Below are 26,663 nucleotides of genomic sequence, written 5' to 3' on the forward strand. Positions count from 1 at the left end.
TAATGAATAATTTACAGTAAGTAATGGAAAAAGTCCTCTAACTCTGTGTAATCATACAGTTGTTTGGTATTAAAGTCTGTACTGTCATGTTACTTTAACATTACAATACAGACAGTAACGCATTATTCTTGTTATAAAAGTTGCAAAGAAAGAGGCTCAAAATTTTTATTACCCACAATTCCATTCTGTATGGCAAAACGCGGGAGCCTCCATTTTTCGTGTGAAAGTCATAGTCAGTATCGCGCTTGAAGAAATAAGAAGAAAGAAAGTGTAGTTATAAGCAAAATATGGATGCGTATGTGGAAGATTTGCTGACTACTTGGAAACTAAACAATTACGTTAACATTTTTAAGGGTAAGTAATTAGCATTAGAAATAAGAAAACCTGAATCAATCAGCATGACAGCAGAAGACAATCTATCCTGCTTGAAAGTAATGATTATTTTCTAACGATCTAGAAATTACATAAAAGCTGAAGAATTTTTGTGTACGCATGAATATTATTTTGGATATAGTATACGTGAAGCTGCATCAGTTCCCAAAGGAGCAGGACGCTCATACTTTTAGGGATTATTCATTGAGTATGTACGAACTTACAAAGGGGGCAATAAAGCGACTTTTATTTACTTATCGGCTCATACGAAAATAAAAAAAAACGTACCTGTACTTTATATCGGCATGTGTAGCGCCATTGTACTTTATCTATGACTGTGTGTGGTGGGGGGGGGGGAATTTAACGCATATCGCATGTCTTGTGCACATGGGTACTTCTTACTATTGCACTACGTAGAAAATTTATGGTATTTCGTGTAGAAGTGGTAATAGAACACAGAAGAAACGCAGATCAGGGGGTTCTCGTGTATACTATTACCATTATTTTTTGTAAAAACATGCAAGTATGTTGGTTGCACTCATGTTAGAATGCATGTGATGAACATACTAATTCAGTGCACAGTTCTGTAGGTTCCTGCTTCAGTAACTGCCTTTCCTATGAATGTAACTTCTAAATCTGTTTAGGCAACAAGTATTACTAATGTAAATAATGCTCGCTGTATTCTCTTTCTGTACGTTCAGCAATCATTGTTGTAGTGCGCACTTGCAATCCTCGTTGCAGATTCAGTTAAGAGGTCTTGTGTAAAACACCAACCAACCTGTGTTAGATGGACACAATAAGCACGAATTCTATCTAAGCGAATCTGGGAAGGAGCTTAAGAATGAGGCCCACGCGGGAGTGCCTCCGTAGGGAGTAGGCACGTCAGCGATTTTGGGTATACGCGTAAACGAGCATTATGGAAAACCAACGCTTTCACGACACGGAGATTTCTTTTTGTAAAAGTCGTTTGCTCCTTAAATTCGTCGCACCTTACATTGTTCTTTATTAATTGCTCTACTACTACTTACCTTATGGGCGAATGCGTGGGGAAGGTTCTAGAACAAGATCCCCCATATAAATTAGTACGTACGTTGATTCCTTTCTGTACCAAAGTTTAATATTTAATTCAAATATTATTGCCAAGCGAGCGTAAGCGAGTGAAGGCGGGTTAAGAGCCCCGCAGGGCACGTTGTGTTTGGTCTTTGTTGCAACTAAATGGGAAGGTTCTAGGACACAGGTCTCCCTTCCCGTTTAGCTGTGGTAAAGATAGAAAACAACGTGCCCTGCGGGGCTCCAACCCCCCTTCACTCGCTGGCGCTCGCTCAGCAATATTATATAAATTAAATATTAAAATTTTGGTACAGAAAGGATCCATCCTAGCTACTAATCTATATAGGTGGACCTGTGTAGAACCATCCCCTACGTCTTATACTTTACGTAATTGTCACTTTCTGTAAGATTTTCTGGCATTAGTCGAACAGTCAGTTCTACAAATTTTGATATATTTCTTACATTTTCAGGTTACGTTAGAGCTTTTTATTTCTTTTAGTGGAGTATACACTAAAGGACCTCCATTACTACTTGCAAATTCGCTTGAGGACTGCTTAGCAGGGTTGGCAAAGACCATGGATTTTATTGAAAAATTTTTTTTTTTTGTTTAAACCAGGTTTTTTTGGTTTAAATAATTTGCTCTGTATATTTATATCACATATAGGCAGAAATAAGCTTGTTTCGCCTTGGTGTTAGTATGCAACAACCGAGTTATGCTGGAAGGGGTCACGTAAGCTTAAAGTGGAATCCAAACCGCTTCTCGGCTTACATCCAATTGTCTTCCATTTGAACTCGAAACCGGGACTAATTGGCCAAAAATGCGATACGTCTGCCGAGTCACTAAGGACACCTGATAAAAATACGTTAACTGATCTTTACATATTTGCTAATATAATTGTCAGGAGTCATTAGGACAGAAGGACAAAAAGATAAACAATTGCACAAGTGGAACCATTATACAGAATTACATATGTACAATTTCAAAGTACTACGGAGTACAGAAAACTAATTTAGTCCAAGTCAGTTCATTTATTAACCAAGTTAAAGAAATATAACGAGTTACTTTATATATCAGTAAGGAAAGTGAATAAAGATACGAATTATTTGAGTCCACTTTGGCTCTGACCCATTTATACATAAATAGTTACCAAATATTCTTGTTATTGCAATCATTGCCTCTCGTGAGGTTTGTATGACCCCCTCCCCAAAAAAGTACAGCATTTCGATGTATTTTATTAATAGTAAACATTATTAAAACGATACAATGTTTTGAATTTCCCTTTGGTTGCATAACAATAATAACAAACTATAAAAAAAATCACAAAAGAAACATCCATAAAGTTAGATAAAAAAAAGTTCCTTTTGTAATATAATCTCTTTGAGTAAAGAATGGGGTGTTTAGGTCTGAATATAGTACGAATAATATATGGGAGTGAAAAGTGATACACACACTTGTGTTCACAAATGTGTGTTCATCAAGATTTTACGAATAGTTACACTTTTACGAACATTTTTCGTTTTTTGGTTTAAACCAGTTTTTTTTTTTAACAGCTGGTTTAAACCAGCCAACCCTGCTGCTCAGTATAAATACAATGTTGATGTATGACAACAAGTACAGGGGATAAAACATGAACCAACTTGTGCTAGGTGGGCACTAAAAAGCACGAAGGCTATCTAACCGGGTCAGGGCAGGAGTGCAGCAAGGGTCCGAGCGGGAGCGAGGAATGCACTCGTATGGACCAGGCGCATCAACGATGCGGATATACGCATAAACAAGGATAGTGGAATAGCGCACAGACGCACACACATACAATTCTTTCACAACCGCTCAAAATTCATTTCAATATGCTGTGCATTGACAGTAATTACTTATATTCACACTCTCAGATCTTCACCGAAAAAGAAGAATTTTACCATCGTATTTTACCTATGTTTTCTGTTTGGTAGATCTGTCTGCTCGAGTAAACCCCGGTGTTTGTGCCCCATTCAAATTACACACACATATGATTCTTTCAACTAAATTCACATTTTCCTTTGTTTCAGTGGATTAGTTACGGTAATTTTACGGAATTACTCTTTTCAAATGATGGAGGGCGTGTTGGGTCAGTGGAGAGCATTCACCTCCGGTGCTTGAGGTCCCTGGTTCAATCCCAGCTCGCGCCGTGTGGACTTTGTGGTGGACAAACACCATGTTCGTGGGTTTCCTTGGGGTTCTCCAGTTTCCTCCCACTTTCTTCATTCCACCATTTTATTCATTTCTTGCCATCAACGTCTCCTTTAGCCTAACCTGCACAATCCTGGGACGTAAAACTTAGAGATTTTCAATAGTTTTTTTTTTTTTTTTTAATGATAGTAAGTACCTCAGTATTAGTCCTTGTATTATTTTCTTCCGTTCTTTTTATTCAAAAAGGCTGTTATATGGGGTGCTTTTTACATACACGGAACAGGTACCAATGTATGCTCTGACCAATCTGTATATGGAATCCGTAATGTTCACTTTCACGTGTTTAAAATACATAACAGTAGCTTTGCTTAATATATTTAGTAAGTATTATATAAAATGTGGAAAACCAGAGACTGACGTGTTTAAGTTGTGACTCACATCATTTATTTGGTCTATTTGGATTGAAGCTTGTATAATATTGCGCAGTTTATTTTATTGCCAGGTGTGCAGGGTGCGAATTACCCCCTCTATCACGTTTCGCTCCGAAAGAAATCAACTGAAGTATCCCTACCGAAGATGCTCGCTTCCTCCCCCTCCCAAACAACGCTTAGTATAATTCCAAATTTCACTTTTTTTTTGTCATTTCTTGTAAGTTTAATCTGCTAGCCGTATTTCGAAATGGGCGATGTAAACCATTCAGTTTTGATCATTTCTGATTACCGGACTGTTTCCAACGTTGCTTAGTTGAAGTATATTATTATGGCTACAGTTATTACTTGGAAACGTATCCCCAAACCCTTCAGTTTCGTCGTTCGTGAATTTGAATGTATTAATTACGTATAACAAAGTCGCATATGATTTTATAAATGCTCTTAGAAGTTGGCCAAGAACAGGGCCTTATGCAGAGCCGTTTTGAAGTCTGATTAACGCCATACTACGGGGTTGACCTGTAGTACCTGTCTTTTTGGCGAGAAGAAAATGTAACCACATACAGAAACTCGTCTAAATAATGCTGTATAATCTCGAGGAAGTGTGCCCAGCTCTTAGCAGACATCCCCCCCCCAATCCTGTGAGGTGAGACAACAGACATGGCGTCAGTGTTGGAAACTTGAAAAAGCTGTAACTTTGTGGCCTCAATGCAACACGAAGAATGCGATTGGAGGTAAATTTGCGATAGATTTCGAAACGCAAGATTTTCCTTGACATAAGTAAGTCATAATATCATATCTTTATGTCGCAGAAAGATTAGATATCGTCTATCGTCTAGTGTAGTCCGCCCATTCCTCGGTTGGCCCCAACTTCTCTTTTCATATGAATACCTACTTTGGACATCACAAATATATTTTTTTTTACATTTTACTACACTTTTATTTTAAATTAACTTTAAATAACTAAAGGGGAATTAACATTTACACGATATACACACTGATTTCACAAACAGCATAAGTGATCAGCACTTTTAGAAGGTACACCAACGCTTACTGAGCCCAGTGCCGACAGCTAGTGCTCTCAAACGGGTTGGGTCAGGCTTCATCGGGTCAGGGCTTGAGTCGAATCTCCTTGGGTCACAGGTCGGGTCAGGGCTGCTCTAGCCATGGGTCGGCTCGGGTCAACTTCTTATGCGTCGTTTCGGCTAAAACCTATTCAGGTTGAGTCGGGTCGGGTCGATGTTCAGGGGCCAGTCCGCCCCTGAATAAGCCCAAAATTCAAACACTCGCCCTTGTACTTAAAGATCCAAATTTAAATGATTTTACATACATTATTCTAACAGGGTTCTTAATATGTATTCCGACGAGGTTCTCATGTTCTGTTCACCCTGTTCATTACTCCAGGTGCCTTTCTTCGATCCAGTTCCGCAGACTAGGCAACAAATTAAAAAAAAAAAACTTTAACGTTTGTAGTTTTTGAATCTGCTTCCATTAATGCATAAAAGAAATCCATAATTGAATAAAATGACACTTTTAAAAGGCATTCATGTATCTTTTCTCGTCTGGTGGGCAACACTACTAATCCGCATAATGAAGGATACAATCTGGTTAATGTGTAAAATACAGATAACTATTAACAGGTGGTAAAGTCCTTACATAGAGTATCAGAGGACGAAATCTCTTTTCTTTGTAGGGGCCGCGGTGGCTCAGTGGTAGAGCGTTCACCTCTGGTGCTTCGGGTCCCGGGATCGATCCCAGCCCCCGCCAAGAGAAAAGGTGGACAAACACCGTGTGCGTGGGTTTTCTCGGGGTTCTTCCCTTTCCTCCCACTTTCTTCATTCCACCATTTCATTCATTACTCATCATCACCGTCTCCTTTAGCCTAACCGGCATAACCGTGGGACGTAAAACTGAAAGATTTCATTTCATTTCATTTTCTTTTCTTTGTACAAACGTCGGTATCTCCCTGCACTTGTAGGAGATAATGAAAGGATTTCGTTTTTCTGTACATTCAATGGGATAGTTTATTCGAATTCAACCTTGTAATTTAATATGCGCTATTCTCCTCAATGTATGTATTGATTCTAGTGACTACATTTAGAAAGCTATCTGCCATAGAGTACAAAATGCAGTAGTAGAACAGTAGCGTTTTATAAAGTATTTCAATGTTGCCGCTTCCATAATTTATTTCAGTAGTTTGTAGGATAACCATTGATTTAATTATAGCATCAACTCTACGAGGCATTGAATACATCAAAATTGAACCAGAAACTTTTAATCCTAACTAGCTAACAGAAATACGCCCGTTATCGAACGGGAGAAATCGATTTGAGGCAGCGAGAGACAAAGGGGTGTGAGTGACATTTGCGATAAAGTTTATTTATGTATAGAAAATGGACTCCCCACTGCATAATATATGAACTGATATTGAAGGACGCTGTAGCCTACTTGCGTCTCTATTCATGAATACACTACGGCATGCTTCACAATCCAGTTCATACATTATGCTCCACGGAGTTCATTTTCTAAACTGGGGACCAGCGTTCACCAGGAATGGTTTCTGCCTAAACTTAAAGTGCTGCGCAGTTTCTAGTTGGCACGAAACTAATTGTCACTGACTGAGAGAAAACACGAAATGTGTAGTCTTCACGACGCACATGGAAAGTGAAGTCTTCACAACGTTGTAATTCACCCTTCCTTTCCCATCTTGGGGGACAGCTCATTGCCTAGAATAGATTAACCAATGACGTCACAATGTAAATAGAAAACGAAAAATGAAATTAAATCTTTTGAGCTTTACGTCCCACGCTTATGCCGGTTAGGCTAAAGGAGACTGTGATGATGAGAGATTAATGAAATGATGGAATGAAGAAAGTGGGACGAAACGGGAGAACCCCGAGAAAACCCACGCACACGGTGTTTGTCCACCTTTTCTCTTGGCGGGGGCTGGGATCGATCCCGGGACTCGAAGCACCAGAGGTGAACGCTCTACCACTGAGCCACCGCGGCTCCCTAATGTCAATAAATAAAATAAGTAAATACATAAAATATATTTTTTAAAATAGATATTTGCACGAGATACTGTTATCACTGGCCACCTAACTGCTTTTCTTTTCAGTACAGTAAATAAGTAAATGTAGATGTAGGATTATATGTGAATATATTCTGAATCTAACTGTCTGATTTTGAAATCTTATGCTCTGGTGTAATCTGTTTCTTTTTCAAACCAAAGGCCGCGAGCGAGATGGGGGAGGCTCATAACTTGTATGTAAGTGACACTGGCAATCATTTTTGGATTGGTGAGTGCGTCTGACTTTGAAATTTTGAACTATTGTTCCAAGCATTCAGCATGACATGCAACCTAGTGTCTTAAGAGTTTGAGCATTGCGTGCAAGGGGGGAGATCTGAGTGTAAGTGTGCTTATCCAACCAAACCCTCAGCTTAGGTATTGGAGGTTATTACGTAAACATTAAGAATTGTTTTGATAAAGATGATTGTTGTTGTTATGGCGAACTGGCACAGAAATTTTTACTTATATATAAGGCAGTTCGCATACGTGTAACTTTTTTGCGGGAATGGGGGCAAGATAATGGGGTCATAAGCCGTAGCTCGTTTTGCTTTTATACGTAAATCTGGCACTGATTAAGCAACATATTTTTAGTAAATCATTACAGAAGTTCAATTTATTTATTTGCTAAGAAAATTGAGATCCTCAGCACTAACGCTGCAGCGTTATTAACGCTCATATAGTCCATCCAGTGTTATAGCCATTGATCCAATAAGCCAGCGTTATCGCGCCCAGAGGCGTTGACAATGCTTGGTTAACGCGTGGTTGCCGCCGCTCTCTGTCAGCATTAATTGCGGGTTGATTCCGCTCATATACTCCAAACCTTAAGTTTCTTCACCACCGAAAATTTTAGAAATTTTCTGTAATATCTTCAAAACAAATAAAAATATTCAAAAAGCAAAGAAGTACTGCACTAGACAATATTAATTTTCATGTGATATTGTTATTACGACTCATATATCAGCTTTCGATTTGCAACTGTCGGTAAATTTAGCATTTTTTTGAAGGTTCTGTAAATAGCAGCACACCACAAGCAAATACATGAATTATGGTAGGGTGTCACATGCAAAATCAGATTGTCTAGTGATTTGAATCTTTGCTTTTTGATTTTTTTTTTATTCGAAGATATGGCAGAAAAAACTCTAAAGTTTGCGGTAGTGTAATTTTGCTATGGTGAGCACTCTCAATAAACAGGAAAAATGTAGCAAAAGTGAGTAGGTTACGCTAAGTTTAATACCCCTCTCATTAAAAAGAAGGTATTTCAAGTTGATAAACACAAAGCTCCGCATACAGTGGATGGAAACGTTAATCAACAAAAGGAAGCAGAAGTTGTCTGTTGTCATGCTGTAAAGATCCTCAGCATATGCATTAGGGCAGTGTCGTCTTTCTCAACGTATGTTCGTTGATTTGTACCTTTCTTAAGCATAGTTTCGCAGATTGGGCCAACACGTAAAAAGGGCTCCATAAGATTATATTTTGATTCGACTTTCGTTAGTGGAAAAATACAGAATATAACAAATCATATTGCTGAGATAAAAATACACAAGGGAAAAGATGACATTGTTAAATTACTAGGCACAATCATGTGTATATATGCCGAAGTTTTTCACCGCATGAAAGCACCCTACCTACTCACAACAATCTTAGAAGTTTTGAAACGTATAAATAAAAACTGTAAGCAAGTTTATCATTGTATGAATTCTTTTGTTCACGAGAATATAGGTTATAATTTTTAGTAATGAACTGCAGAGTTTATTTTGATGTAATGTGGAATGAAGTTACATTTTTATTTCCATTCCATAAATTTCATTATGGTGTTGCATTTCTTCAGTTAATGTCATATTTTGAATTACCCTTTCACCACCTCTATTGCAGTGTATAAATGGTTAATATTATGATTACATTTGCTCATTCTGCATTTGTGTAGGAAAAATAGTACGTAATATAAGATGCTTCTACAAGTAGGTGCATGGTTAGCAGAGAATGAGGGTCAGAAACAACCTGAACAGTGCTTTAAGAGGCTAAGTATCTTTCTTTTCCAGAGAATGGTGTAGATTTTTTTGCACTTCAACACTTAGAGGATAGAGACATCGAACAGCTAATACCTCAGGCAGGGCCAAGAGTAAAATTCAAGGTTAACTGGAAATCTTGGAAACAGGATCTTCAGAAAGCAGATGAAAACAGGAGGGTAGGTTATTCTTGTGTGTCAGCTACACATCATAAGTGGAATCCTCATGTTATATTTGTCAGTAGTTCACGTACTGTAAAGTAGAAATAGACTTGTTAACATGGAAGTCGGGAAGTAGATGTGACCTGTTTCAACTACACAGTAGGTATGATAGACTTCTTTCAAGATGAAGGCATTTTGCTCAATTCAATGCGCAATCTGTGAACACCACTATTTGTGATCATGCATGTTAACCACAGAAGTTATAAGTATAAATAAAATGTGCTTTTTTTTTCAGGCAGACATACAAACCAGAACAATTTTTTAGTTCCTGTTTCGCATTCATGTTATGAAAATCATAGACTGTGTGCTCTCTTGCGTCAACGTCCACAAATGTTTCTAATATCTGTTAGATGTGAAGTGTACAAAACTATACATCCCTAGAATTGGTGATAGATCAATAGCAATAATGTGCCTGTATGGCGGTATTGAAACCCAGCTAATACCATTTAACCTTAATTTTGCCAATACCAACACCATTGAATGTTACTATTAGCCAATCCAATTTCTGTACTCCTACGCTGATAAATTTCACATAATAGTTGCTTTAAGTTGTTACACAAAAACTGGCAAGTTGATGATGCAGTTCTTCTTCTTGCGATTCATAAGAGCATTGCTTCCGTAGGAAATGAAAGACTTTAAACTTGTAAAAAAGAGAGAGATATTATAATTAGCTCATTTCAGACAATCATTTCTCTCTATTACTTTTCAGAGATGTAATGATCTTCCTCTTTCCCTTTTTTAAAACACTATTAAATGTTAATAGTGTCATACTGTTGCCAAGAGTGTCGTTAACATTGGTCTTGCATTATATTGCAAAGGATTACTAGTTTCAATAAATGTTAGAGTGTAAAAGTGTATTGATCTCTTTAAAAAAATCAATATTTTGGACTAGTATTGTTAAATTGTGTTTTTAACTGATCCCACATACCTTTGAAGTTAGGTATCAACCATTTTGATACTTCTTGAAATCTTAGCTATCGACACCGATATTATTGATTTGACGATCCATGTCTACCATTAGATATGGATATATACCATTGATGGATTTGCCAAACAGACTTTATCACTGCCCACACTTCAGTTTTCCACAAACATCCATCAGTATTGCAAGCATCCATATCTGCATTGGCCATTGCTAATGCTGATCAGATGCGTTCATATCAGCAAAATGGTCCTTCCGTGGTACCTGGTATGAGCCGCATTATGAAAATTGACAAGTAGTTAGAATTATAGTACCTCCTTTAACACAAGTATATGTTTGCTCACATTTTTGTTTCCTTCTTGTGTGACGTGGTACTTAAGAAATTAGTCATGTCCTTTGTAGTGTTTTAGCAAATGGCATTCACATGTTTATTAAATGCTCATGCTTCTTGTGAGTCATTTTAAGGTTTGTACTCAGTTGCAGGAAGAAGCAGATAGGTTGCTTCTTGACTTAACAACGCCAACATCGTTTGGAAACAGTTCTTGGTGTGAAGGAAGGAAATCAACATTCAATGCAATAGAGAGAGATAGATTAGAAGAAACTCCTGGAACATCCGCAGATTTACGAGAGGAACACCAGCAGGAAGAAAACAGACAAAATACTTCTGACATTCAGTCTCTTGCTTCCAATTCCAGTTCAACTTCTTGCACTCACTCAGTGGAAGGCGAAAAGCAAATCAGGCACAGCGAATCAGAGGGAAATCATGTAAGTTTTGGTGTAATGGAATAAATGTCTACAGGTTTTAATCATGAATGTTTATGGGACTGAATAAAGCAATCATCGCTCAAGGGAAATACATCAATATGGCTTTGTGAATGTAACATTTTAAAAATTGTTTGCATGCCTCTTCTGTGTGAACGTGGATTGATGTCCAAATGACAATTTTCCGTACATGTTAGGTTGTATATTGTATTTATCAATCCATGTTCCTTCTTGATACAAAGAAATCATAAATGGGATCTTATAAGTTTATAAGTAAAGTACAACACATTTTGGTAGCATGTGTATAATGTGAATTTTAAAGATTTAGGAGAAGGATTTCACATTCATTTTTACCATGGAGATCATAAAGGAAAGGGTATTACAGTTTCTTAAGCAAATTTTTAAAATTGCACTCATTTCGATAACCAGACATTTTATCCTTACCCCATTCTGTATACAGCTGGAATTTGCAAGTAGTTACACTGTTACTTCATGCCACTAGCCAGGTTTCAAAGCCAAGCGTGCTTCGTCGTCAGCTCAATCCATGAAATACTACAACAGGTGGATTTCATAAGGTTTACACGAACTACAGTATAGTTTTTTCTCACGTTTACAAATACGTTGAGCACCTAGATAAAATACGAAACATATTGTTATAGCTACTTGGTTGAGATTGTGAACATGAGAGAAAAGTAGAAAACGTGGTTGCTGTAACACTGAAATGAAAATCTGTGTAGTGAAATCCACCAGCGTCGATCCACCTGTCGATGAAGCATGCTTGGCTGAAAATCTGGGTTGTTGAGTGAACAAGCGAACTACTTAGAAATTCCAGATGTATATATGAGGGTTGAGAGTTCTATATGTAATAGCTATACGAAATGGTCTTTTTACTTCAACAATTTGGGACCAATTTACTACAGAATTTTGTTTTCGTTTATGATAATTTAATCTAAACATAAAAAATCTACAGTAATTTTCTGTGAAACCTCGTTTACTATAAATGAAATAAACATTTGGTAAAGAATCGGGGTAAAAGTACATATCTTTTTTTTATTTTCAGATACACTCCCTTGCTGCTATTTAAGAAATGTTTTGTCGAATCCCTTCTTGTATTGTACTATTAATGTGGGATAATGGAACATACAGGGACTTTTTCCTGTTGACAAACTCTCCCCAAAAGACCCTGATTGTGATTTTGCGTTTGTGATTAGTCACTCTGATATTATAATCAGATATTCATGCTCATGTTTTCCCTATGTACATTCTCTTCAGTTCAGGTAATTTTAGGTAACACTTCCAGTTGGAGGACTCGTGTAAGAAACCTTAAGGGAAATTATACCTTGTTTTTACTGATAATTCATTTTCATTCTCTACACTTGCACTACATTTATATTTCATTAAAAGTTTTGAAGGTTCACTTTACAATGTAAGAGGAAAATGCAAACTACAGTGAAATAAAAAGATAAAAATAATACGCTTATGAATCAGAAAATGTGAGGTCAGTGTATACTTTCTCAAATCTTGCTGTGATTAGGTTTTCAAATGGAGATGCAAGCCATGAAATATATTTGTTTTCGTTTTCTTTCATTAGGGACTTCATGGATATCCTTGTTCATAATGCTTTCGTTGCTTGCAGGTGCTTACTATATTGCAATGCACACTGGATGGAAAAGCCATTCTTGCTAAAGGAGAAAAAAACAATGGTTTACTAGATAATGCTTCAAGGTGTAATTTAGCACGACTTATAGTAAAGCATGAGTTAGAAGAAAATCCGACACGGCTAATAACACGAGGTGAATTTACACGCTGGGCACATGAAATAGCAACCATTTTTGGGAAAGAATCACCATCTGTGTAATACGCAGCTTACATTGGAGCCACGAACTACCAAACAAAACGCAATGCTTCTGGGAAGTTGTATGAGGCCTACATTTCAAGAAGAAGAGTTCTAAGAAAGAGAGGAGATATTCCAAGTAGAAGGTCCTCTTCTGCATCACCTACATCTTCACTAGGTGACGACACAGACATTGTTGAAGAACCCATTCCAGGCCCAGTAATAGATGAGAAGTTACAGTGGCTCAGAACGTCACTAGATCCCTGGTATGTTGTGTGCGATAATTGGAGAGCAACAGCAGAAGCTAGATTGAAAGCCCTGGAACAGCCTGGGATGGTTGGTGCTTACCTTGACTTGTACCCTGTTTTGAAAACACCACAAGGTTATACATTGGTAAGTGCACTGTTACTGTACTATTGCAAAGTATTTAACAACTGAGTGAGGTGTCTCATTTTTCACAAAACACGTGTTCATTTCAATTCAACGCTGTCCTCATTAAAACATATAGGTCGAATAATGAGGTGGGGAAAAACATGTAAGATTTACATGTGTACAGACCACTATCACAAGGAAACAGCTCCACCCATAATTGCGCTCAAGCACAGTTTTAAGCTGTGAGAGCTAGATTTAGTTAAAGTTTTTGCATCAAAATTTTGACTGTTAATAGCTATATACATTATGTTAATTGTATTTTATATTCTATTTCTCTCCCTTCCATACTACAGTTTTATATCATGTATTCTGCTAGAGAAAGGTACGATGTGGTCTTGAGTTGATACGTAGATTTTACTTTCCTTGACCATTACTTTCATCTTATTATATTTGGTTGTTTGTGAATATGTAAAATTGCTGAATTGTAACATTGTGTAAAAAATGCGAGTTTTGTAATTGATTTTCTTCATTCTCTTTCCAATTTGGTAACTTGAACCACTTGAAAGTGAGAAATTAAAAAAAAGACACATAGAAATAATTAACTATGTCTGGAGATTAAAATTGAAGTCTCCTTGCACTTGCTTGCTGGTGCTGTGAAATTTTGTCTTTTATTTTTTATTTTATTTATTTATTTTTCTTAAGAACCATGGCAAAAGGTTCATATGTTTTTAGTGGATGTGAACTTGATTGGTTTTAGTCATTGTGAACTTAGAATGGCCTACATGAGCTTTGCACAACTTGAATGTTGATCGTAGCAATCTTCCAGAAAAGGGTTCCAGTATATTACCAAAATATTGAAGAAAAATAGAAACTTAAGCAGGTAATTTTAATGTACAGAAATGGTTAATTTTTTTAAGAAAAAAAGTTTGCCCGTTTCCTTTTATGTTTGACACATCCGTTGCTTATCTTTTAATGCGTTAATTACTATTATGAAAAATGAATAGGAAAACTTGATGTTTCATTCCTGTAGGAACATTACTGAGAAATTTTACACTTGTTTCATATTTAAGATTTCATCGTGATACCTCACTACTAATAATGTTGCTCTTTTTGCAGCTGTTGGAGGACTACTCCTTCCTTTACCCTGGTACTGAAGACAATTTGTTTAACAGAATTGTTCTACTTCATGACAAAATTCTGCATTTGTTGGAGTTGAAAAGAAATTTGAAAGAAATACATTCTCTTTCAGCACCGTACATCTGTGCTATTCATGGTAAGTACAGTGCTTCAAGCACTATTTATTTTTGTAATACAGTCAAACCTAGGGTGATCAGGCGTACTAATTTTCGCAGTACAGTATTATTTTTCAAATAGCTTTCCTGTGTGTTCCAAAGACATCTAGAAAATTGAGATTTGTCCTTTTTTTAAAAGTCCTGATTAAATTTATTTCCAATACTTTAATGTTTCATTCTTTATTCACAACATATCGAATCACAGGCACTTTTTTTCTGAATGATAAACTTTTTTTTTCAACACTGCTCAAAAAATTATTGTTAGGAAAATAAAACAATCGACAAACCATTGTTTTGTAATGCAGTTGGTTTTACTGAGAAAGTCTTGTTGAGATGTCGATAAGGCAGCATTGGTCACTTATTTCAAGTCACAGCAGTGACGCCAATCAATTTAACTGGAGTTTCCTCGTGCCAGTCTTTTTCTGTCATTTCTTAAAATAATCCCAGGCTCTGAAAATCAATTTTAAAAAGTAAGTTTTTAGCCCTAAACGAAGTTTCACTATACGTTCATAAAAATAAACTACAAGCGCATGTATTAATTATGTGTCTAATTAATTATAATGCAAATGATATTATTTGATTATAGTACAAATAAATTTGATTCATCTATTTGCGACTTGCAGTGTGAAGTATTTGCGCTTCTTTCAGTAGTTTTACTTGTCTAAATACATTGTTGTGAATAGGCAGAGAGAAAATTCTTTATAGTTCAATCGTGACCTTTTTTTATTGTTTTTGTTGATACTCCCTTAAATTGTTTGAAATTCTTTCAACAATCTTGTATTTCGACATGAAAGTATTTGGAGATGTGTTGATTTCTTAAAAATGAATGATTGCCTTGAGGTTAACGTGAAATGAAACAAAGAGATACGTATTGCCGATGCACAGGCTATCATTTATTATTATGCTTCTGTCCTACTTTTCACTTGTCAGAATCTGGTCACCCTAGTCAAACCCATTTAAAACATCATTGGAGGGGACCAGAGGGAAAGGAGCAGTTTCAAAAGTGCCCAAATTTCCCGTTTTCGGTGCACCCATACACTTTGGTGTGGGAAGAGGTCGTGGTCTAAGACCTTCACATATAAACACTGGTGGGCATAGCTCAGTGAAACATGACCAAAAATGGGTCAACAATACAATGAAAATGCCCATAAGACGTGCATATTTTTGACATATATTTTGTATATTGCCCAAAAGAAGGGGCGTGCTCCGTTGAAGGTTGATGGAAGTGAGACTACACGTTGAACTCTACAAGCACTATGAGTTTCATCACACTCGAGCCTGCGGAACAGAGAAACAAATCGGGTCAAAGTCATATGCTCAGAGTGGCTTTATATGAATCAAACACCTTACGTTGTTCGTGCGCATATCCACTCAAGGCGCAGTAATCGGTTAAAGTACTGCATTTTCGTTTTATGCGATCTTGGTCGGGTGGGGACGATTGCATTATAGGATAGTTTTGTCAATGTGCAAATGAAACATGGAGAGTTGGATGTTGTGCCCATGTCATGCTCATTATTTGGTACTTAGGAATGGGCAAAGAAATGTAGCACGTCCGAAGACATCCACAAGAAGACTATTTTATTCACAAGAAGACGAATCTAGGCTCTTGAGCGATATCGATGAACCATTCGTCAGAGGATGAGGAAATCGGCAATTAAACCCTTTTGCATACTTATGTACAAGTACTTTTGTATTATACATAACGTCGTACATAATAATCACCTCAACTGCCTGAGCGGTACTGGGAGTAAGGAAAACCTTGTACTACAGCTCCGGTAATGAATAAATCATTTTGTACCTTTCAATAGCACGTGTTACTCTAGTGCAATGATCATTTTGTTTCTTCGAACAATGTTTTTTTTAAAGATATGGTTTAGAATGTGCGAAATCCTAACTAGCATTCGCTTCCACTTATTTTATCTATAAGAAGACCATTCAGCGGAAATACGACACATGGCTACGGCATTCTCTGCGAGAGGTTTGCCTCATATCAAGCCAGTCTGAGCATTGGAAATGGTACGTCCCTTGAATTTGACCCGATTTGTTTCTCTGTTCCGCACACTCGAGTGCGATGAAATTCATGGTGCTTGTCGAGTTCAATGTGTAATCTCATTTGCATAAAACCTAACGGAGCGCGCCCCCTCTTTCGAGCGATATACAAAAAAATATGTCAATCAAATGCGCGCTTTTCACTCTTAGTTATGGCCACCATTATTTATATGTGAAGGTCTTAGGCCACGATTTCTTCTCACATCAAATTGTATGTGCGCAACGCAAACGGGAAAATTAGGCAATTTTGGAACAGTTCCTCTGATACTCTACTAAGCGGATGTTATTTATGAACAGCAAAATCAAACATTTTCTTTTGCTTGATTTTAATTGTACACATCATGAAACGTTTTTCTACGAAGTTTCAGCTAAATTGAAAATTATGAATTTGCCGAAAATCGCATTTTAAGTTCAAAGTTTACAGTATTGCAAGACATAGAGTATAAACTATTATATAGACGTTTGAGAGAAAACAAAAGTATTGAGCTTAATCGGTAGATAGTAAGCGTCCCTCACGCCGGGAAGTGCCACATAATGATATTGACATGTTTTTGGTTTTAAAAGTAGTGCGTAATTGGCCTTTATTTTTGTTTACGCATTGCAACTTCTTGTAGGAAGTCTTGAATGGAAGAGAACTTAGTCCACAAATCTGATTACATAGACATATCATTGGCACTGTTGAAAAAAGTTTTAAAACATCTACAGCTTGTAAAGTGTGTAAAACTGAAGTTACTACCGAGTCAGCATCCTCTCCATCTTATTTAATTGCTTTCGTATAACAGTGAATTAAGTTTTCATTTATGTGCCACAGATAGTACATAAAAATGACCTCACTTATATGGAGACCTGTCATGTAATTCACCATTTACTGATTTCAGATAAGGACATTTCACCTGACGTGAAGACAAATGTTGCTCTGATTTGTCTGCCACTGTTGCTACCTGTGGTACCCATCAAGAGGAACTGTAAGAGGACAACATGGCGCCCATCAAAATTGGAAATACGTGATGGATTCATCACACACATTACATCTGACAGTCACCTGCAGAACACAATTCAACAGAGGAAAGAAAAACTACAAAAACTGGGGGCTACATTTCAGCCTTTGGTTGTTCTTGTGGGTGAGGACATAACGTCAGTTACATGCTCCTATGTCGTCGTCGAGAACACTTTGTACAAATTCAATTCATTACAAAGCGCTGTTGACACATGTTTCAAAATCTTTCATGCTACTAGTGCTAGGTATCCTGAGGAGTCAGAAAGTGTCTGGTTGTTAATGCAAAGGGGATTTTATGGTATTAAAACAGTTCATGATAGAATGACTCAAGGTGTTCGGTGTCTCATGTCTGATTTAGGCATAAGTGAACCACAATAAAGATACATAATGTTTACCTGTTTTGCATGTAAAAAGAATTTCAATCGTCCATCTGATATTCAATATCATACAAGAAATGTGTGCAAAAATATGGCAAAAGGTACCATGTTTCCTTGTATATATGAGGGTTGTTACAGGTATTTTTCATATAATAGATCACTGCAAAGACACATATCCAATGTACATAAAAATAAAAAGCAATGTAGTAATAGGAGTAGTAGTGTATTGTTAGCAGACAGTGATGTAACTGTATTGCAGTCACGTGGTAATTTGTCACAGCCTGTTGTAGAGAAAAGTAGTCAAGTTGTCACAAACGATACAGTACAAAATGTAGTGGAGGATCATATGAGTAAATTCATTTCTAAACTGTATGCACATCCAACTTTTAGCCTTCACATGTACAAGTTGTGGTTGATGGAATGAAATCCTTATTTAGTCACAATGTGAAGAGATCTTTACAAGCAATGGTTTTAGAGCACGCAGGTGTAGAAGAGTTGCCTGGTAAGTTTCAATTACCTCTTGAAGAAGTTCTCTCAATAGAACCTCTAAACGGGTTTGAAACAGATTACAAGCGTTTACAATATTTTGAGGTATTAGGCACATTCATTAGTCCACAGGAAGTTTTAATTGGGGAACGCATGGAAAGAAGACACACGCCTTGTGGTAGCAACATAGAATCTGTTCCTTGTACTATGCAAATGATTCCATTGCGAGTATTATTACAAAAACTTTTCAGTAAGGACTCATTTATACGTGAAACATTGAACTACTTGCAATATTTGAATAACTGTGAAGACAATGGCAGTCCTCTTTTGAACATAATTCATGGTTCTGTATGGAAGAACATGCAGCCTTCACAAGAATACTCAAGACATATATTAGTAGTACCTGTTATTATTTTCTTTGATGATGTTGAAATTGGGAACGCACTGGGGTCACATGCTGGAATTCATAAATTAGGTGCTATATATCTTTCACTTCCACTTCTGCCCCCTTACTATGTGTCACAGTTGAAGAATATTTTCCTTGTATCTTTATTTCATTCAGCTGACAGAGCAAAATTTGGAAATGCAGTTACGCTTCAAAAGGTAATAGATGAACTGAATTTCCTAAGAAAAACTGGCGTACAGGTATCAACAAGCTGTTTTAAAGGTGTTGTAAAATTCATTGTTCCTGCTATAACTGGTGACAATTTAGGGTTGAACAGTATTCTGGGTTTTGTTTCAAATTTTGTTGGTAATCACTGTTGCAGGATATGCAATGCAAATAAGAACGAATTACAAAAATTAACCACAGAGGTTCCCACTTTGCTCAGGAGTGTTCTGACATATGAAGATCAGTTGCAGGTAAATGATGTATCTAAGACTGGCATAAAGGAGAAATGTGTGTGGTTAAACCTTGAAGGGTTTGACCTGTTTAACAATGTTGCTGTCGACATAATGCATGATTGGTTTGAAGGTTGCTGTCGTTATGTAATGTCATTCATTGTCAATTATTTGGTACAAGAAAGTAAAGCAATTACCATTGAGACTTTGCAAATGAACCTTGCTAACTTTAATTATGGTCCAGATTCCAATTCAAAACCTACAAACTGTATTCAGATTGATGGGGGGAACATAAACATAAAGACGTCAGCTCACGAAATGCTTATTTTGGTGAGGTACGTTGGCCTATTGGTGGGATATTACGTACCCACTAACAATTATGTTTGGCTGTTGTATATTCAATTACGCAAAATTACAGAAAGACTTCTAAATAACAGGGTTTATGATGATACTGTGATTCAACTACAAACTTTGATAGCAGAGTTCAATGAAATGTACTGTTCATTGACAAAATGTCATTTGAAACCAAAGTTTCATTTCCTCACCCACTACCCTGCAATGATGAAAAAATTTGGACCACTGAACCAAATATGGACCATGAGATTTGAAGCAAGACATAGAATTTCAAAGTTCATGGCTAATGTCTCACACAGCAGGGTAAATGTCTGCAAATCAATTGCAATACGAAATCAATTACTCGTTAATGACTTACTTCTTAATAACAATTTGACACATCACATTTCTCATGGAAAAAAGAGGAGGTTTAACAGTGATAGAGCAATAGAGGTTAAGCAGAGGTATGCATTACACTCTGAAGCAGACCTTATGTCTGTTACAAAGGTTAAAGTGAAGGGCCATACCTTTTCTTTGTCTTCTACAATTGCACTTGACATTGATGAATCCAATGGACTTCCTGTTTTTGGTCAAGTAAAAGACATTATAATTCATGATGATGATATAATTTTTTCCTGTGTAGCTTTGGACACGATTGCCTTCTATGAACATGTTTTTGCTTACGAGGTCTGTGTAACAAATAACCATCTGTTTGTAAAGTATGATGAGCTGTTAACACCACTGCCACACACTTACACAGTGATGACTGATGGTGTAAAATACATTACACTTCGATGGCCAATTGATTAGAAAACAGTTTGAAATTGGTGAATCTTGTAAACTGGTTGTTGTGTAAACATAAAAGAAACTCAAAATTATCAGTGTTATCATTCTGTATACAGTATATACTTATGAATAATTATGTAATGGTGTTACTAAGTAATCATATTTCATACCTGTAATTCATATTATTAAGCATCAATATTTTAATGAAGTCATACCGCCCTTTCCATGGGTTGTCAACTCACACAGAAGATCTTGTCGATGTTAATTAATTTTAAGTGTATTCTATCATCCTTCTTACAAGGTTTCTTACTGTATATCTTTATATACTTACTACTATTTCGAAACTACTAAAAAGTGGCTTTTTTATTATTTACTTGTGTATAGTTTGCTGATATTTCGCCCTTCATCTGAGAGCATTTTCGAAGCAGGTAATGTTCCATCGATCTTCATATGTTAACCAATTTAGAGACTGCAATCCGGTTATCTTCTTTCTTCCCTAAAATATTCACTATATAATTATATGAGCGCAAGAGAGGATGATTCTTAATTAACAAAAGATTGGCTACTTACCATGAATCCTCCCTTGGAATGCCTAAATATTTTTCATACGTTTCGGAACTCGTAGCTGGTTCCTTCCGAACAAGCTGCGAGTTCCGAAACATATGAAAAATATTTAGGTTTTTTAAGGGAGGATTCATGGTAAGTAGCCATTTTTAATTAATATTCACTATGTGGTTTAAATTAATTACAAACATCGTTAAAACTCATTAAAATGCTTTTACTTAAACTATACTCTGAATATTATAGCCAAGAAAAAAAAGAGGATCACAGGACTTTAGTATTGGAAATAGGTCAAAATGTAAAGATCGATGGACAATTGCCCTCTTTGAAAATGCTTTCAGGTGAGGGGGGATATATGCACTGCATACACAGGTAAATAATAAAAATGCGACGTTTTAGTAAAATTTATATTAAACCTGTGACTTCTTGGAAGTTCATTGATACAGTGATTTATTTACAAAAGAAAAAAAACTGCAGTAATGGGTAAAAACTAATAGAAAAATACTGCATGGCTGCTGCTGTAGTGAAACACAATTTATTGTGGCTGAAATTAGTATCAAGTAGGTAGATATGCAGCAACAGTGTCAAGAAGTGGATGACTTGAACTGTTTAAAGTTAACCAACATCGACAAGGTCATCTAAGTGCTTGGATAGCTCATAATAAGGGCAATAGGAGGAACTCAATGATGAAAATGCTTTGTTTCACAACGTCTTGCACTGTCGTCAAGAGAATATATAACCTCAATACAAAGCAACTGTATTCAAAATTAAATATATCTAGTGACTATTATCATTTCAGTGTAAATGTGAGAAAATTGTAGTAGTTTCAGAATGGTGTTTAAGACAAACGTACAGTAGTATTAAAGCAGAATTTAAGACCATACAAGTGTACTGTTGTTCTATGAGAAGATGCCCCAAGGGAAGAGGAGTAAACACCAAATATATATGTATAAGGACTCTTGGTAAAGTATTTTTCTTTGTAAAAGCAGATGTGACATCATAAAATACATGTGAAATAAATAAGCACAAAAAATTTTATTTAAAAAACACCAGTAAATTATATGCTGCACACGTGTTCTTCCATTTACATCGTACAGACATATGGAAACCACTAGCTTATTCAATGTTTATTTGTATTTATGTACAGATTAAATAGACATCCATTTGACATGGTTAGCAACAGAAGTGTTGTGTAGTTTTGGATATTTTATAAATTTAGATTGTTACATATGTTTGATGGTTAATGGAAGCTATACTTGTCTACTGCACATATATATGTGTGTGTGTGTGTTTTGCAAATAAAGCATTGAAGTGACATATAAATTGCTCTCTTAAATTCATATGTATATATCTCCTATTTACATATGGTGAAAAGGCAGTTAACTATAAAGGTAACCAAGAAAGTTCTGTCGCTTTTTTGTGGAGGTCTGTGTTCATTGGCTCTCACACCGTGAGCTGAATGCCAATGGAGATAAAGCGAAGATCAGTTATTGGTGTGGTATATCCAACATACTAGCGGTGTGGTAGTTCAGTTACACCGTGAACTTACATAAGGACAGAGTGAACATGGGTCTTCTACAGAGCGTAATAAGGGCGTGTATGCTGTAACGCTGCTGCAGCGGGACAGAAAATATGCCAGGCCTTTGGTGAGGATGTCATAACTACGCGGAGAGTGCAGCAGTGATTTAACAAGTTAAGGACGGTGACGAAACACTCGAAGATGCACCACGTGCCGGAAGTCCAACACATGTACAAAATGAAGATCTTCAGGCAGCAATTGAGAACAATGGCCAGACATGTGAGGAACTGGGACTACAATTCAGTATGAGTGGAGAAATCATTCGGCAGCTTGGCGGAGAAACCATCTCCATCAGCTTGGGAAGTACTACAAGTTGGGTCGACGGGTCCACATGATATTACTCCGGACCAGAAGGCAACGCGAGCAAACACCTGTGTTTCTGTGCTGTCTCGTCTGAGGAATGAGCCATTTTTTGGACAGGGTGTTTACATGTGATGAGAAGTGCGTCCTGTACGAAGCTCCACGGTCCTATCATCATTGGTTAGCATCCTGTGAACTTGTTCCAAACAGCTGATTCCAGCACTGCACCAGAAGATTCTTCTGTGTGATTGGTGAACTGCTCGCGGCATCGTGCATCTGGAACTGTTACCAGCTGATCAGAGCATCAATGTAACTGTGTACTGTTAGCAATTGAGGCGTGTTCAAGAAAACCTGAAAACTGTGGAGCCAGCACTTCTAAATCGCAAAGTTTTTCTCCTGTTACAGAACAACGCTAAGCCCCATGTGGCTAGGATGACCCGGAACACGATTTTCCGCCTTGGATGGGAAACACGTGCATCCGACATACTCCCCGAACACGGCACCGTCCCATTATCACCTGTTGTACACGACTGTACATTTTTTAGTACAGAAAAACAGGTACTGATAAGATAAATTTACATTATGTACTGTAACCACTTCAAGATTTTGTGACTATGTTTCATGTAAATATGTGCACTTTTGCCATGGTGAACAATTTCCTTCATGGAAATAACTCTATATTGTAATACATCCACGTACTTCCTTCTATTCTTCATATGTACATTGCAATATTACATTCCATACTTAACCTAATGTATACAGGATGGTTCAAAACTTAAATCATCAAACTGTTTAGTAAGCCTCAATGATGTCGAATTATTGTGTATGTTATATTGACGCTGGAAATTGACTTTTTTCTTTTAAAAAAATATATTTACTTTAGCAGTGTCAAGAATTAGCAGTGTGAAGCACAACGCCGAACAACGACATTCGTTACATTTTAGATTTCGAGAAGTACGAGAAAAACTTGCAGAATATTTCAGGAGAACAATGGGAAAAAAATCAGCAGATAGCGACATTTATCGGAGTAATAGAAGCAAAATAGCGCCAATTAAACGTGCCTGCATGAAAGAACGGGAAGGTTTTCTTGAAAGCACTAAAATGTAACATATACCGTTGTTCGGCTCGGTGCTTCAATTGGTAAAGAGTTTTGAGAAACATTCATGAAAATCGAGTTTTTTTCTACTGGGTAATTAGAAAGAATATTTGTAAGTAGACAAAATCCTGGCCTTTTGACTAGCTACCAGTACTTTAAATAACATTATTAAACATTGTGTGTACCTGACGAAGTTGATTCTACTTGAAGTCATAATTTGCATTGAAATGGTATGTAAAATTTGAACTAGGTACATATAATGCTTAATTATGTAATACAAAGCACCGGTTGCTAGTCAAAAGGCCAGAATTTTGTGTACTTACAAATATTCTTTCTAACTGCAGTAAGGAATGTATCGATTTTTACAATGTTTTTCAAAATTACTTTTTTTAAATTAAACATATTTACTTTGAAGAAAAGGTTACTCTCCGAACTAAATAGTGTCATTAACCTGCACAATATTCAAGACACTATTGATGGTTTCCAAGCAGTTCAATGATTTAAAGGTTTTGAAGCATCCTGCACACATTAACTTCAGTATGGAAAGCAATGTTGTAACATACGTATAAAGAATAGTAGGAAGTACATGACTACATTACAATACAGAGATATTTCCATGAAATCATTTATTTTTCCACGGTCAGAAGGCACATATTTACATGAAGGTATGTCACAAAGTCCGGAAGTAATTACTTATTGCATGTTATGTAATTTTATTTCATCAGGAGAACCTGGATTTTTTGTCCTGAAAACATGCATTTTGTACGTACTGTAAGTATACATTTCCTAGATGCAATGTTTCCAGCACCAATTTTTATGGCATAAAGTCCGTAGTATACGTATGATTTGCAGGAATTCCTGTTACATGAACTATAGTGGATGTACTAATTATCCAAATTATCAGTAACTAATATAATTTCTTCAAAATGCGTACGTACAATTATTCATTCCGAAGGAGTATATTTCAGTCCTATGTAGTGGAGTTTACATTCTATCAGTACTTTTGTGCAGTAATTACTGCAAGCTTTACTACGCTGCTTGGAGAAATTGTCTTTATACACATGGGAAAAGACATTACGGGATTGGGTTTTAGTCTTAATTTCATTACTTTCGTCCCTGACTGATTGCAAGCTTTTCATTATACTATGGTAATAAAGTCCATGCATAAGGACAACAATACAGTCAAAGCATGTATTCGTATCCTTTCGTCATGGCATTTTCACAGTAGCGAATGCAGATTTAACTGGACTATACAGTGCTTAAGACTCCACATACAGATTTAAATGCAGTCACGGACGGAGTTTCCACCATTCCTTCATATGATTTTTCCACGTTTGCCTCGATAAATGTCTAGCAACACCTGGAAATATAACATTCCTGTTTTGTAATTTTTCCATTCCACTTGAGTTTTAACATGACCGGTAATGGTGTCGCTCCATTATTACTGTTATTAACTATGACGTCATATCTTTAATAAGCTCTGACGTCATCATTTTTATCTGGAAAAGTAAGGAGAAAATATACGTAGAACGGACAAGAACAATTAACATTCTCGGTAATGTTGGAAAGTCATTCTTACGAAAGGTCCTAAAAATCACTTGAATTTACGTACTTTTTATCCGTAATTTTTTCTCAGTGTGGTGACCCGTTACTGCCATAAAAACTTCGCCATTTTCCGAAAGCCAAAGATGACTTCGTTGAATACCAGTTACCGGTTGCATACTTTCCCTTTTTTTCTTCCGGAAGTTGTCGAATTCAATTCCAGGCAACAAAACGAGAGTAATTCCCGGAGTTTGTACTTGCACTATACTCACGAATTCTTCTGCGGTTTTAGTGGGGGCGCGGTGGCTCAGTGATAGAGCGTTCACCTCCGGTGCTTGGGGTCCCTGGTTCGATCCCAGATCGCGCCGTGTGGGCTTTGTGGTGGACAAACACCGTGCTCGTGGGTGTTCTCGGGGTTATCCCGTTTCCTCCCACTTTCTGCATTCCACCATTTCATTCATTTCTCATAATCACCTTCTCCTTTAGCCTAACCGGCATAAACGTGGGACGTAAAACTTAAAGATTTATTTTTTTTCTTCTGCGGTTTTAATACTGTGTATCTGTTTTTGCCTAAGGTTATGCCGCGTTGCCACATTCTTTACACCTCCCCCTTCCCCCCTTAATACCGTCGCACAGACCCTTGCATGGCCGGTTTCACTGCAAAACCACTGCTTTATCGGACCTGTCTGCATCTCGAACATCTGAAAGCGATTTTCAAAGTGGGATGCAGCACCATCAGAAATCACTGACACTGTTTGGGAAATTGTAGTCACTTACTTTCTCTTATTCAAACCTTTTCTATAAAATATATTTTCGCTTTTCTTCGAGTGTTTCTAGAATCTTGTCTATGGCTATAAGTAAATGAGCCGTATCGTGTGTTTTGTCGTCGTTCATTACAACAAAACTCAGTTGTTTCATATTCCGGTGATAACTTAATTTCACTTTGCAGAACAACTGTACAGTTTTCGCGAAGTCCACATGAAGTAAAATAGAATTTGTATCTTGAAATTTTATACGGTGCTTTTCGGTAGCAATTAATTCTCTTTGGATTTTCTTGATGTAGTCATGAAATAGAATTTTTACAGTTAAACCAGTAATGTACGATACGAAAGCAGAAAGTGGCACAGTTTTTTTAACGAGATTATTGTTTTCCCATATAGCATACGTAACACTTTCATTTTCATCAGGATCAATAATTAAAGACTCCAAATTTATTCCTTCTAC

General features: G+C 36.7%; 3 protein-coding genes across 3 annotated transcripts; all 3 read left to right on the forward strand.

Annotated features, from left to right (window-relative positions):
* The first annotated feature begins 279 nt into the window (after window positions 1–279).
* Window positions 280–13,037, forward strand: LOC145683419 (uncharacterized). The gene is made up of 4 exons (XM_081754755.1): window positions 280–354; window positions 9,124–9,269; window positions 10,711–10,998; window positions 12,632–13,037. The coding sequence occupies exons 1-4, from the start codon at window positions 288–290 to the stop codon at window positions 12,851–12,853; spliced, it is 723 nt and encodes a 240-aa protein (XP_081610881.1). The 5' UTR covers window positions 280–287; the 3' UTR covers window positions 12,854–13,037.
* A 125-nt stretch (window positions 13,038–13,162) lies between these two features.
* On the forward strand, window positions 13,163–18,006 carry LOC145682977 (uncharacterized). The gene is made up of 3 exons (XM_081754332.1): window positions 13,163–13,222; window positions 14,318–14,474; window positions 17,421–18,006. The coding sequence occupies exons 1-3, from the start codon at window positions 13,163–13,165 to the stop codon at window positions 17,915–17,917; spliced, it is 714 nt and encodes a 237-aa protein (XP_081610458.1). The 3' UTR covers window positions 17,918–18,006.
* A 330-nt stretch (window positions 18,007–18,336) lies between these two features.
* On the forward strand, window positions 18,337–20,385 carry LOC145682978 (uncharacterized). Its single transcript, XM_081754333.1, has one exon. The coding sequence runs from the start codon at window positions 18,337–18,339 to the stop codon at window positions 20,383–20,385; it is 2,049 nt and encodes a 682-aa protein (XP_081610459.1).
* Window positions 20,386–26,663: the final 6,278 nt, after the last annotated feature.

This window comes from Thermobia domestica, chromosome 4 (assembly GCF_964235325.1).
Source record: "Thermobia domestica chromosome 4, izTheDome1.hap1.1, whole genome shotgun sequence".
Lineage (NCBI taxonomy): Eukaryota > Metazoa > Arthropoda > Insecta > Zygentoma > Lepismatidae > Thermobia > Thermobia domestica.